General features: G+C 34.5%; 1 protein-coding gene across 1 annotated transcript; it reads left to right on the plus strand.

Moving 5' to 3' along the window:
• Positions 1-1,075: 1,075 nt before the first annotated feature.
• Positions 1,076-11,270, plus strand: ARF17 (auxin response factor 17). The gene is made up of 3 exons (XM_086440132.1): positions 1,076-2,306; positions 7,369-8,060; positions 11,046-11,270. The coding sequence occupies exons 1-2, from the start codon at positions 1,263-1,265 to the stop codon at positions 8,014-8,016; spliced, it is 1,692 nt and encodes a 563-aa protein (XP_086296258.1). The 5' UTR covers positions 1,076-1,262; the 3' UTR covers positions 8,017-8,060; positions 11,046-11,270.
• The last annotated feature ends 2,154 nt before the right edge of the window (positions 11,271-13,424 follow it).

Raw genomic sequence — 13,424 nt, forward strand, 5'->3', positions numbered from 1 at the left:
AAAAATTAATTTTAAATTTAAGATATTAAAGATAATTATTATATATTAATGTATTTAATTGATTCATTTGAGTCAACACTTTTTTCATCAAATTGATTAAACTCAATGGACATTAAAGTTGGGTCCTATCTAGTGTTCCAACTTTTTTTAATTAAATATATTATAAATATATCTATAAGATTTTGTACTGAGTCGGACTGGGTCGTTTCACTATAAAGTCCTAATCTAACCTAGATTTTATGGATTGAAAATGATTTAGTCTAACTTTACTTTTGTGGGTTCAATATGAATGTCCTAAGCTTTGTTTTGTTTAGCTGGCTAGGGCTAATGGGCTCAGATGAGACGCTAGAAGATTTAATTTTTAGAGCAACTCTAATGCAATGCCCATCCTTCTACCAATCCCCTCCCAACTACTGTTTTGGATAGTGGAGTTAAAAAATAACGTCTTCAATCGAAGACCCATTCCTCATCATTTTTTGGGTATTGACATTTTCGATATCAAAAAGATACTTCGTTTCGATTACCCATCTTTTTTTGAAGGAAAAAATTTAGGTAATTATGTTGAAAATTAGTCAATTTAATTTTTATTTTTTTTTAATTTGAATTGAATAAAAATTATTAAATAATTTATGGATAGTACGGTCGGAAGGCATATATTTATGGGAATGGATTGAGGGTGATGCGCTCGATATGCTCTTAGGACCTTTTAGGTGATTTAATAAATTTTGGAGGTTTTTTTAATGTCATTAGGATACATGTTAACAGCACCCATAAATAAGAAAAAAACAGCAAAGATCCGACACGCTGTACATGTGCATGTCTCTGTCCCTCCTACCGAGACAGTCATGATCGTAACAATCCGATTGTTGACTATTTTAAACTGTCTTGCAGTCAGTTTCGCGTACGAAACAATCTTTCGATTTTCCTCGAGATGTAACTGAACGAATCTTTTCGTTTTCTCATTGTTATGACCATCTAATTATTTCAGTTTGGATTAATATAATATTATGAGTAAAGAAGTACTGGAACATTTCTCATGTTTCAACTCTATTTAATGCTTTTGAGGGTGAACGAGATCGTAATTAGGGCAAAACATTAGGGCAAATTCACATTTTATTCCTCAGCTTTTGCTTTCTTGCTTGGTCTCCGACCTAAGGTCGGCACTGGCTTCTCTTTGTCTCCTCTTTGTCTCCTCTCTCACTCTGCAATTTCGATCCAAAACCCTAAATCGACATTTTCAGATCTGATCCGAAACCCTAATCATGATTTCTTCGAAAGCGATCAAGTTTCGAGATCTCGATCCTAACATCTGGAAAGCATGCGCTGGAAGCTCAGTTAAAATCCCGAGGATCGATTCTAGGGTTTACTATTTCCCTCAAGGATACGCAGAGCAGGCCTACTCTTCTATAGATTTCTCTTCGATCGGATGCATTAAACCTGTTGTTCTTTGTCGAGTAATCTCTGTTCGATTCTTCGCGAATCCAGACACTGATGAGGTTTTCAACAAGATTCGTCTCGAACCGATTGATCTAATGCGTGAAGGGATCTTAAGTAGGCCATCGCTGGATCAAGAAGAAGACATGGACGAGGAGGAGAAAGTTGTTTCTTTTTCGAAGGTTTTGACATCGAGTGATGCAAACAATGGTGGTGGATTCTCGGTTCCAAGATTTTGTGCAGATTCAATCTTTCCAGCATTGGATTACAAGGCGGAGCCGCCAATGCAGAAGATTTCTGTACGCGACGTTCATGGAGTGGTTTGGGAATTTAGGCACATTTACCGCGGAACTCCTCGTCGACATCTGTTAACGACTGGTTGGAGTAAGTTTGTGAACAATAAGAAGCTAATCTCTGGTGATTCTGTGGTTTTTATCAAGAATCAGAGTGGTGAGATTTCTGTTGGGATTAGACGGAGTACGAGGACGAGCACGATCGATTTGGGATGGTGGAATCGGCAGGCTGCGTTGCAATCCGGAGTGAAATTGGCTGACGAAGGAATTGGAGAGGGTTTCTCGAGGAATACTACAGGTAAGGTTTCTGCTGAGTCAGTACTGGAGGCTACTGAACTAGCTGGAGCTGATAAGCCTTTTGAGATTGTTTGTTATCCAAAGGCGGGATCGGCAGACTTTGTGGTGAAAGCGGATGTGGTGGAGGCATCATTGAATATGTTTTGGACCGCCGGGATGAGGATTAAGACTGCCGTGGAGACCCAGGATTCATCTCGGTTGACATGGTTCCAGGGGACGGTTTCAACCATTGTAATTCCAGATCACGGGCCATGGCTTCGCTCTCCTTGGCGCATGCTTCAGGTAATTTTTTTAATAATAAAATTCCCGTTGAGCTTAAGAAAATAATAAGAAACTTAAAAATGGCATTTTTTCTTTTTATAGTTAAAAAGATGAGAATGTGCTGTAGGACCATCCGTCCCATGTATAGCAACTTATCTTATCTTGCAATGAAGTTGTTATTGTTAATTTAGTATTTGTGAAGACTTTATAAGTATAATTTATTCATAAAAAGGCAAGCAAGGAAACAAATAACCCCCTTAACCACAAGGCCCATTTGATCTACAAGGGAGGGAATCAAGAGATGTAAGAGAAAAAAATGAACAAGAATTTAAAGACATTACAACACCCAAGAATCCAACACTTCCCCTCCCCAAATTTATGTTGCCTGATTTGCTTGGTTCAAATCTACGTTTGTGGTTTGCCAATTTGGAACGAACTTGGTTCGTGGAGGTAGGAAGAGATAATTCGTTTCTCTATTTGCTTAAGGTTGTTTGTTCGATACACTTATAACTCCCATTTTTACTAGGAATCCTTGTTACCTCAGATTCTAATGAATCCTTTGGTAACTTGTAAGAAATGATGTCTTTCTTTACTAGAAATTAGAATTAAATTATAAGATAAGGACAAAAGAACAATAATAATAAAGTGGATTGGCTGCCGGAGAAAAAAGTATTTTTCTTCCCGTCCCTGGTCATACTTCGGTGCGTCCACAGAAAGATTAGGAAATCACAATGCATCTTGCTTAGCAGGCGTAGCTATTAGTTTCAATCTACTGCTTTCCTTTTGAGTAGGGTAAGTCAAAAAAAGGTGAGAATAACACATGCCCTTAAAAATAGAGAGGTAAGTGTGTGTATAACTTTGTTAAGGGAGTAGGTGGGGGGTATATAGCTTAGTTTTTTTTTTTTTTTTTTATCAGAATAATTTTATTAAAGAAAGAAAAAACAGGAGGATGAGATGACTCACTTACAAAGCAAAAAAGAAAAGAAAATAAACTAAAAGAAAACACCTCAAAGAAAGACAACCACTCCCAACCCAATCACATATTACATAAAGCTTCCCATTTGAACGCAAAATCTTCGAAAAAGGCCTCGTGAACAAGGTTATTAAAAGTGCCAGGGGGGCTTAGGCGACAAAAAAAAATGTCTTTTTTTTAGATTTATTAAAAATAATGCAAAAAAAAAAGAAATAGGAAAAAAAATAGTGACAAATATGCAACTGCCAAGGTAACATAAACTAATTAGCAAACTTGTAAGTCAATAATCAATTAAAACCCATAACCCAACAAGTCAACCTAACATTTGTAATCTAAAATCCATCAAAATAATCATTAAGAAAAATATGTAAATAGAGTATCTTCAATTTAGTTTTCATAGATATCATCTAAGTTAACAAAAATCCTCTAATTTGAAGTCAATAATGTCCTCATCCCTCCAATTGATCAAGGCATTTACACCACTACCATCATCGTCGTCGTCATCTCCATCCTTGACTTGAACGTGAGCCCTAGCTTTCAACTTTGAGAAGCCTAAGAAGTATAAATACTAAAAATGTTTTTTTATAAAGACTTCAAAGTTTTGGTGAATATTTTAGACATCCTTATGTTTTAAAAAAAATTAATCAGACATCCTAGACCATGGTATTTTTGAAAATACTAAAGAAAAAAAATATTTTTTAAAATCTTGCTTTAAGCATTGGCAGCCTAGGCGCCTAAGTAGGCTAGGCGGCCGCTTTAGTGCCTAGGCCTCGCTTTTGACAACTATGCCTGTGAAACTCTTCCTTCAACTTGTTCCAATAATAGAGTAGGCCGAATATCTACATGATCACATCATGAGTAGTCAAACACTCTTCAGTTCCTCTCTTAAGAAAGCTCCCAAGTCAATGCCAAGGGAATAATAGTCCAAAGAAGTCGTTTCTTGTTGGAGAATAAGTTTAGAGACCACCCATGAAATAGGGATAACACCAAATTTTGGAAAACCCACTCAACATTGAAGAGAGAAATAAAATGGGTCCATATGTAGAGGAAAAATGACGATGAATTAGTATACGGGTATATAGCTCAGTTTGTGGAGCAATTGGGCTTTTAACCTAATGGTCGCAGGTTCACGTCTTGCTATACCCAATTGCCTCCACCATTTAAAATGGTCGTGTTTGGGTGTTTCTTTTTGGCTGACCCTCTTCCTATTATATAATTAAAACATGTAAATAAGTTACAAGTACAACCACAATATTAAATTTTTTTCTAAATTATACTGAATAAAATAATTCTTGAGACGTTTCGACGTGTTTCATGGATGGTTATAGTCAGTAAAGTATTTCTTGAGATTCAACGGACATATGTTTGAAACAACATATTCATGTGGAGGCAATGCACTATAAACCCATTGATACTATTTCCCACAAAATAAGGCGACAAAAAATCAATTGATATTCACTATAGTAATAGGAATATCAAGGAAACAAAAATTCCATTGATTTTTGAAATATTTAAAGTTTGTAATTTGAATCAATTAGTGGATGCTAGTAGTATAGACTATAGAGTATAGATTATAGAGTATAGAGTATAGACTTTACAAATCCATTGATGGCTATAGAATTAGTCTTATAACCCATTGAATCAAGAAACCATTGAATCAAACATAAGCACTTATAGAATATGAAGGATTTGATGATGGAGCTACGATGATGATTCTTGCACTGTAGAGAAGTTGAAGTTTATGAGAAGATTGAAGTAGGAGGTTTGAGGCATGGGCATCCTCTTTGGGGTTAAGGGGCAAAAGAGGAAAAATAATAAAGTTGGAGAGGTATTATTAAGAAAGGGGGGAAAGGAGGAAAACAATAAAGTTGGAGGAGTAATATTGGAAAAGGGTAGAAGAAAAAAGACAATAAAGTTAGGGGTATTTTTGGAAAGAGGAAGAAGAGAAAAGGTAAAAACGTAAAATTTGTATAAATCTTGAGACAAAGAGAGAGGAATCTACCGTTGTGTTTTATTCTTGGGTAAATTACTAAAAGAGGGTTAAATATTTTAATATTTACAAAAAGAATCTATTTTTTCAAAAATTACCAAAAATGAATTAAGATGTTGGATCGTCCAACGTTTTAGTGTTTTAAATTGAGGCTAATTGCTGGGGGTGTTAAAGCAAGCTATTAAAATGTATTTTAACACATTAAAATGTTGGATTGTCTAGTGAATTACTAAAACGGTGGACTGTCCAGCGACTTAATTCGTTTTTGGTAATTTTTGAAAAATAAGATTCTTTTTTCTTTTTGTAAAATTAAAATATTTAACCCTCTTTTAGTAATTTTCCCTTTATTCTTTATTATATGAGATAGGGTTACATGGACTGAAGGACCACCGATCTATATGGACCACATTTCCATGTGGTACCGAAATACGTAATCAGGTGCCACGTGGATGTAGAGTATACAATTTTATGAACACCCAAAAAAGAAATTTTGAAAAAAGAGTTTTTCACCGTTGGATTTGATTTTTAAATTGGGGCATTTAGTGACCGTCAATTTTCAAAGTCAGATCTGGCACATACTGGCAGAAAAAAAGTTCTTTTTTTGTTTGGATTTTTTATTTTTATTTTTTATAATCCAATCTAGACCATGAAATCTATAGGGTGGAGGTGTCATTGATTCTAACTGTACAATGTTGAGATGAAGGAAGAATGATGATATAAGCCCCTTGCTGCAACACATTAAAAGTGCCCCCCCCATCTCTCTCTCTCTCTCAATTTTGATCACTGCTCTTATTATTATTATTATTATTTTGATAACTAGTACTGCTTTTGTTATTAGTATAGATGAAATTGAACTGCTTAACATCTATCTTTTTATGGGTTTTTTTTTTTTTTTTTTCAAATTTCAATTGTATTTGATTAGAAACACAATTATTTATGAATCAATAATTTTTTTGATAATCCATTAATTACACATGGAGAAGTTAATGAATTTATCCTACATTGATGTCGAGATGTATTTTCAAGTGTATAGAGAAGAATGACTATGATGGATCTGTATTTGATTCGATTTGATTTTGTTACATAAGTACCATTCTGAACTCATTTCTTGCATCTCAAGCTCGTGAATCACAACGGTAGCTCTTGTTTTTCTTGCACTAGTGCAACTAGTAGGAAACTAGGAATATTGTGAAGACATGAATTTCTTTTTGAAGTTGTAACCATTAGCGTGTTAAATTTGTTGGAGAAACCTGTAGACAGTAATCTGAATTATGAATTAGGCAGTGGATTTTCAAATTTGGCTGGGACCCTTAATACGTCCAAGCTCTCTTTTCTTTACATCTTTTGATGAATTTGATCATGGGTGTTCTCAATTTGGATTAGAAGGCTTAACAATAACAGTCTTTCTGGACCGTTACCTTTGTCCCTGGCTAGTCCCAGCTTGCTTTTTCTATAAACCCTATATTCTTCTTAATTGGTGTATGAAAATTTTCCCTTTAAAGGAAAATTAGACTTTGAAGAAGGTTGTTATTGGTCCACATCACGCCTAAGGGTTGTGTTGTACAATAAAGTGTGATCCATGAGTTTTTATCTTTTGATTAGTATAGATTTATTAAATTGAGAAGAGGAGGTTGAGACAACCTGCCTAAATTACAAGGTAGCAAATTTTTTTTAAGAAATAAATTTTAAGTTATTTTACTTCTTTGTTACATACTTTGCATTTTCATTAAGTACTTCCATCATCGGCATTTCCAAATGAACTTGTGTTTTTGAGAAGCACGCAAAAGTTATTCTCACCAAAGTATTTTTGCATAGAGTTTCTAAAAGGTTATAAAGGCAATAATAGAATGCAGCCTAAATACTGTTTAATCCAACATGTGATTAACCTCATTTTCCTATTGGTCTTGGATTGGAGTGGATAAACTTAGCATTGAATTACCTTTATCTGAATTTGTTTGAATCTGCCAGTTGACATTGACATGTGCATTTATAATTACTTTTTTTAAAGTTGTAAAGATATAAGTTGAAACCCACTATTGTCACTTCCTGCCTATGTTTTCCTTCTAATTCTATTTGGGGAATCTTAATGTGTGGTTATTATTCTATGATTGTTGTTTCAGGTCAACTGGGATGAGCCTGAAGTTTTGCAGAATCTAAAGAGAGTGAGCCCTTGGGAAGTTGAATTGATTACCACATCATCTCTTCAGACACCTTTTCCACCCACAAAGAAACTCAGAGTTTCCGAGCATTCAGAGTTGCTGACCGATGGGCGGGGGGATCTGTTCCTCCCTATGATAGGATTTCCTAATTTAATGATGGGACATTTGAACCCATCATTGTTTGCTAGTAACACTTCTCCTGCTGGCATGCAGGGAGCCAGGCATGATACAATTTCTTTATCGAATTTATTAAATTCTGTGTCTAATAATACCCATCACATGCTTTCTGACCATCTCTATGGAAACAACATGCCATTGAAGTTGAGTCCAGTGTCCACTGAATTGAATATCGGGGGTACCTCAGAATCTGGTGTCTCGTCAATGCATAGTCAGGGCAGTGTGCATTCTTTTGGCACAGAGCCCCACGGCAACCAGAACTGCAACTCAGCTGCAAAAATTGGTGGTTCATTTCGATTATTTGGCAAAGTAATCCAAATAAGCCAGTCTGCTGAGACTGGGTCTGTGAATGGTGGATGCACTGAAGATGATGTTGGTAGAAGCTGCGAAGATTGCCCAAGAGTTTCAGCTCAGGAAGCATGTTCTTTGTGAAGGATAGGTGGATGTGGTCATGTCAGGCAGAATAAGTTGTACAGGTATGGGAGTACTATCCTCATTTAGATAAACAAATTAACATAATATGAGTTGACTGCTGGTTTACACCACCACTAAATTCAACAATTGTGATCTTTGTCGACTTCAACTTTAAAGTTTTTTGCAACTCAGCAATGGGTAATGATATGATGAGTGACTACATGGTTAGTTATAATGAATCGACTTCTTTCTATTTCTTAACTTTAGAACTATACTTTTCTTATAGCATGTTTCCCCCCCATATATATTCTATGGCCTTTTTAGTAATTTTATCATGTGTACATTTGTTTCAAAGATTTTGGTAGTGTATCTATTCATTTTTTTTTCTCATGTCGATAAATGTTTTAGTAACTTTCTAAACTAGTGTGTTCACCCACCTTGCCAGGGACCTCTTTTTGCTCATTAACTCTGAATGGGCCCATATATATGTATGGTGTTTGGAAGTGGTTTCAAGCCTCATTTGCCAATGTGGCGAGTGAAGCTTCTCTTTGAATCGCTTATGTACGAATCACTGTCATGGTTTAAAATTTCATCTTGTTTCGTACAAAACGTTTCGGAATCAACTTGTTGAGATGAAACTTGCAATAATCTATTGATCTAACAATGTTTCGATTTGTTTTGAAATGTTTTGTCCGAAACAAACCTAAAAACCCAAATAAAAGAAAAAGAACAAATTGCGAGTGATAGATCCAGAGAGAGAGAGAGAGAGAGAGAGAGAAACCTGGATTGCTGGAGTTCAGGTAAGCTCTTTCCCTCCTCCTCCTTGTTGTTGTTGTTCTGGATTTCTCTTCTCTGGTTTGATGTTTGAGAAATGAGACTTGAGAGAAACCCATGTTCTCAAGTTATAAGTGCCCTTGACCTCGGTCTTCTCTTGAAGACCGACTCATTTATACAACTCCCCTTCACATTTTGTAAATATTTAAGATACCTCTCTGTGTTTTAAACGAATGGCATGCCCGTTGACTTAGGTATCTTCTGAAAGACCTCTATAAATGCTTAAATTTATGTTTCGGAATATTTTGATAATGTTTCGGTTTTTAAAAAAACTGAAATGAGATTTTAAACCTTGATCACAGTTGCAAAATTGGTCATGTTTTTTTGGGAAATAGCTTCTTTGGACATTTGGTAATTAATTCAAATTTTTTTTCTCTGGTTACTAATTTAATATCCTAGGAGCATAGTATTAAATTTCAACATATTTCCTCGAAATATTTTCATTTCCACAAGTTCCGACATTAAATTTAACCAACAGTTTCTTTTTGTATATATTTCAATGGAAATCACTTCATTTCGCGAAATATATCAATGGATATTGAATTTTGACCAAAACTATCAAATTTAGGTATAAAAATGCAATATTTCAGTGGAAATATTTTGATGAACAGTAAAATTCGACCTAACTATTATTTTTTGAAAAAATTTATAATTACTTTTAGAAAGAATTTGTATTTCACACATAGTATTTACTAATAAAAATTACGTATGACATTCATCTGTTAGTATTATTGAATTATGATTAGATAGTTATCTATTTATCTTATTTTAATATATTCTAAGCATATTAATACGGTTCTATAGGCACACACACAATCAACCATGTTTTAGTTAGTTGGATTTGTTAGCAACTTATTTAATATATAATAATAATAATAGCATTAATAATAATAATAATAATAATAATAATAACAACACATGAATTCAATACTTAATATTTTTTCATTTCAGTATTTTACCTATTAAGTTGGCTTGACACATTGCAAATCAACTTCGAGGCCATGGGTTCAAGTCCAACTTACCTATCAAAAAAATATTATTGTTATTTCCATGTAAATTAAGTATTATTATTTTTCACAGTTGGACTTTGAATATATGTGTAGCAAAATGTTGTTGATCTTCAAGTTCACACTCCATATGGTTGTTTATTGTATTTGATGACTTAATTAGTGTGTTTTAATGCCCTATTATATCATTTCGTACATTTTCAGTGAAAATTTCTTCAATATTTCTGTCGTTTCCATCATTCCCAAAAATTGTATTCATTCCATACTGATTGAAATATTTCCATTTCTTGACTAACTGAAATAGACATTGAAATCGAAATTTAATACCTTGCCTAGGAGGTATTGTAGTAATCTAAGCATCATATCATCGAAGCCTTATCCCAAAGATTTGAGATCAGCTAAGTGAATCCTTTTCCTCTATTAAATTCTGTTCAGAGACAAATTATCTGTTATTGAAAGTAACCAATAATTACAAACTACCCTATGTATCGCATACTAAATTCCAAGGGTGAACATTTACTAGAAAGAAAATGTTAACCTATTTGTCGCCGTTAGAAGTTAGAAGCATAAACCATGTAGAACATGTTTTAGTTACACTTATAGGCTATGCTTATACTTCATTTGATAACTTGTTACAAAAACACAAAAATTATCGATCTTAGTTTTCCATCCACTTTGATGCAGACTTTAGGTATACATGTGGAGTGAATTTGCATACCAAATATATAACCTACCGATTCTGGTTTCATCACATCCATATTAGAAAATTTTAAAAGTTTGAATGTTAGCTAACAATGATTCACTACCTGATTGATGTTGTAAATGAAACAACAACAAAAAAATGGTAAGTAACAAAAATCCAAAACATCTATATTTAACATGTTACATTTCGATGTCATTTGATAAGTAGTCTGATTTCCTAACCCACCTTAAATGTCCTTATCTAATATTACCTTGAGTGACATTATTTTACGGTCCCAAGAGACAAGGGCTTAACTTTCTGCTGCTTAAGTGGTTTAGGTGAATTAGCATTGATGGTTACTCTAGTCAGAATTGTCTCGAAGTTATGTGCACTAAATTTTGTTTGTCTGACTAGTAATGAAGCTATTTGTATCTCTTCAATAATATGAAAACTTTTGTTTTTCTACGTTGGATTATTTGCTTTGCTATAAAACTGTGTTATGATCTCTACTTGGTGATTTGCAGGGCTAAGGAAATCAGGAAACTGACGATTGGAACACTAATTTGACGTAGTTCAGGTGTTTTAATCTTTGTGCAGGAACTGTGTAGGAACACTTTTAGTTTTAACTTTGTGGAGATGGAACCTTAGGTAGTTTTTTTTTTCCTGAAATTTTAATGGATTGGTAATTGTTAATGACATATTTGTGAAGTAGTTGTTTATGACTTAATTTTGAATGCTTTGAGTACTGATTTTGTGCCTCATATTTAAGTTTGAGGTGTTAACATTTGTTGATGACCTTGGGATTCTGACAACACAGATCTCTTGGCATGTTCCATGGTATTGACCTTGGGATGTCTACAGAAAACTATGTTTGTTGACCTTCACATTCATCTCTTTCTCTCTGTTTAGGGTTTTAGTAAGAAATGTAAGGCAGACTTATTTATAGTTCGACAGTGATTTAGTGCCTTGTGAGTTTCCCAATTGATTTTGAAAAAAAAAAAATCTCAACATTTATAGAGCTGCTATTGGCACCCCAATTTCTTGAATTATTTTATCCCACCTCAATTAAAGATTAAAACGCATGTGTTGTACAAATGTTACGAAGGTTTAGCTCAAATTATAATCTCAATATTAATAAACATTATAACACTAGTTTACAATTATGATTATTCCTTAGACTTTTGATTTTCCTAATTTCGAGGAGTGAATAATTATAATTAACTCCTTTATCCTGTTGATGGAGACTTCCTGATTAATAATCATGAATATAGGTAGAAAATTCATAAGCACCAACTCCTATCTTTGGCAGCGTATGGGGTTTTGTATCACGGAACAAGCTACTTCGTTTGGTCTTAGTCTAATAGAAAGACGTGGGTTAGTTTGTCGCATTAGTGTTTGACGTGAGTCGTTCCCGCCTATCTTGTGATTATGTCATTCCATCCCCGGGGGAACAAGTAGGCGAAACTAGGGTTTTGCATCTATTTCTACATCCATCTCTCTTTGTCCTGTCCCTATTCTTGAAATAAACAACACGCACGCATTCCCTTTCCAAAAAAGATCAGTACACCAAGAATTATACTTAGATTTATTGGATTTGTTGCTACAATATTGGTATTAAACCCGAAAGATAGAGTATGAATTCTGTTTACTCACTTAAAATTGAGTATCCATTTCCCTCCTTTTCTTGTTAGGATTGGAAATCATGTATTTTACATATACATATGATTGAGCCCTTGGGTTAAGTAAATTGTGTATCGTACAATAAATAAATCAAAATTCTTTTTTTATGTGCTCCCAAGAAACATATTGCTACTCTATTTGATTGATCAGAACCTCCTATAAAATTCTAAACCCAAAAATTAGAAATCTAAGAAGATAAAAAAAATAAATGAGAGAGAGTTATTATAGGCACCCCAATTTTTAAGTATTCTCAGCCATTCACTTATTTTGTTTATTTTTAATAGGTGCGTAATAAGTAAAAGTTGGGCTCTCAACGTTTAAAGGTGTGATTGCGTGATTACTGCATCACTGTCAAGTGAACGTGAAGCTAAGTACATGACACTAAGCACTCCACTCGTTTTATTTCATACCATCGTTCTTGAGCTCTGCTCCATTGTTATTAGAGTGATGGAAGAAGAATTAAAGGTCGGCCACTGTAGGATTGCATTCTTAATTCATCCTTCTTCCTCTCTTTTTTGGGGGGCTTTAATTTCAAAACCTCTTCTTTTATTTGAAAAAAGAAGAAAAGAAAGCCAAAACTACAAAAATCATCAGGGATAGAATATGGGAAAACAGGGTGGACTGTAATGGCCTCATCTCCCACAACTTTTATGGACAGAGATCAATGGACTTCAAATTTTTCTGGTGGGCAGTGACATGGGCACCTTTGTATCAATATCATTTCTCAATAGAAACCCATCCAGTTTTCTTGATAGAAGTCTCTCTCTCTCTCTCATGCTTCTAGATAGCTGGTGTCATAAGACAGTCATCACTCCACAATTCATGAGATGAATGTGACAAGATTTAGTAGTCGAGAGGGAAAACCAAGATCACGAATACATGACGATATTTCTGGTTAGGAAAATGAAACCTTTCCAATGGTTAACATGAAGATCCACAACTATTAATCACATCACATCACACATGTTAGTAAGTACTACTGAAAACCAACAACAACAAAGCCTTATCCCAAGATCCCCAGAATTTGGAGTCGGCAAGTGACTTAGAAGGCTTGCTTGAGGCACACCGTACACAAAAAAGGCATATCTGAGGTGTCGACACCAAATGAATGGTGCCCACATTCAGAGAGGTGTGCCACATGTTCCCGTTATAAGGCAATATAGTATGACAGTGAGCATTGCTTCCCTTGACAAGAGTCCGATAGAATTCATTCACGAAAGAAA

The sequence above is a fragment of the Akebia trifoliata genome, chromosome 4 (assembly GCF_017979445.1).
Source record: "Akebia trifoliata isolate Shusen 1 chromosome 4, ASM1797944v1, whole genome shotgun sequence".
Lineage (NCBI taxonomy): Eukaryota > Viridiplantae > Streptophyta > Magnoliopsida > Ranunculales > Lardizabalaceae > Akebia > Akebia trifoliata.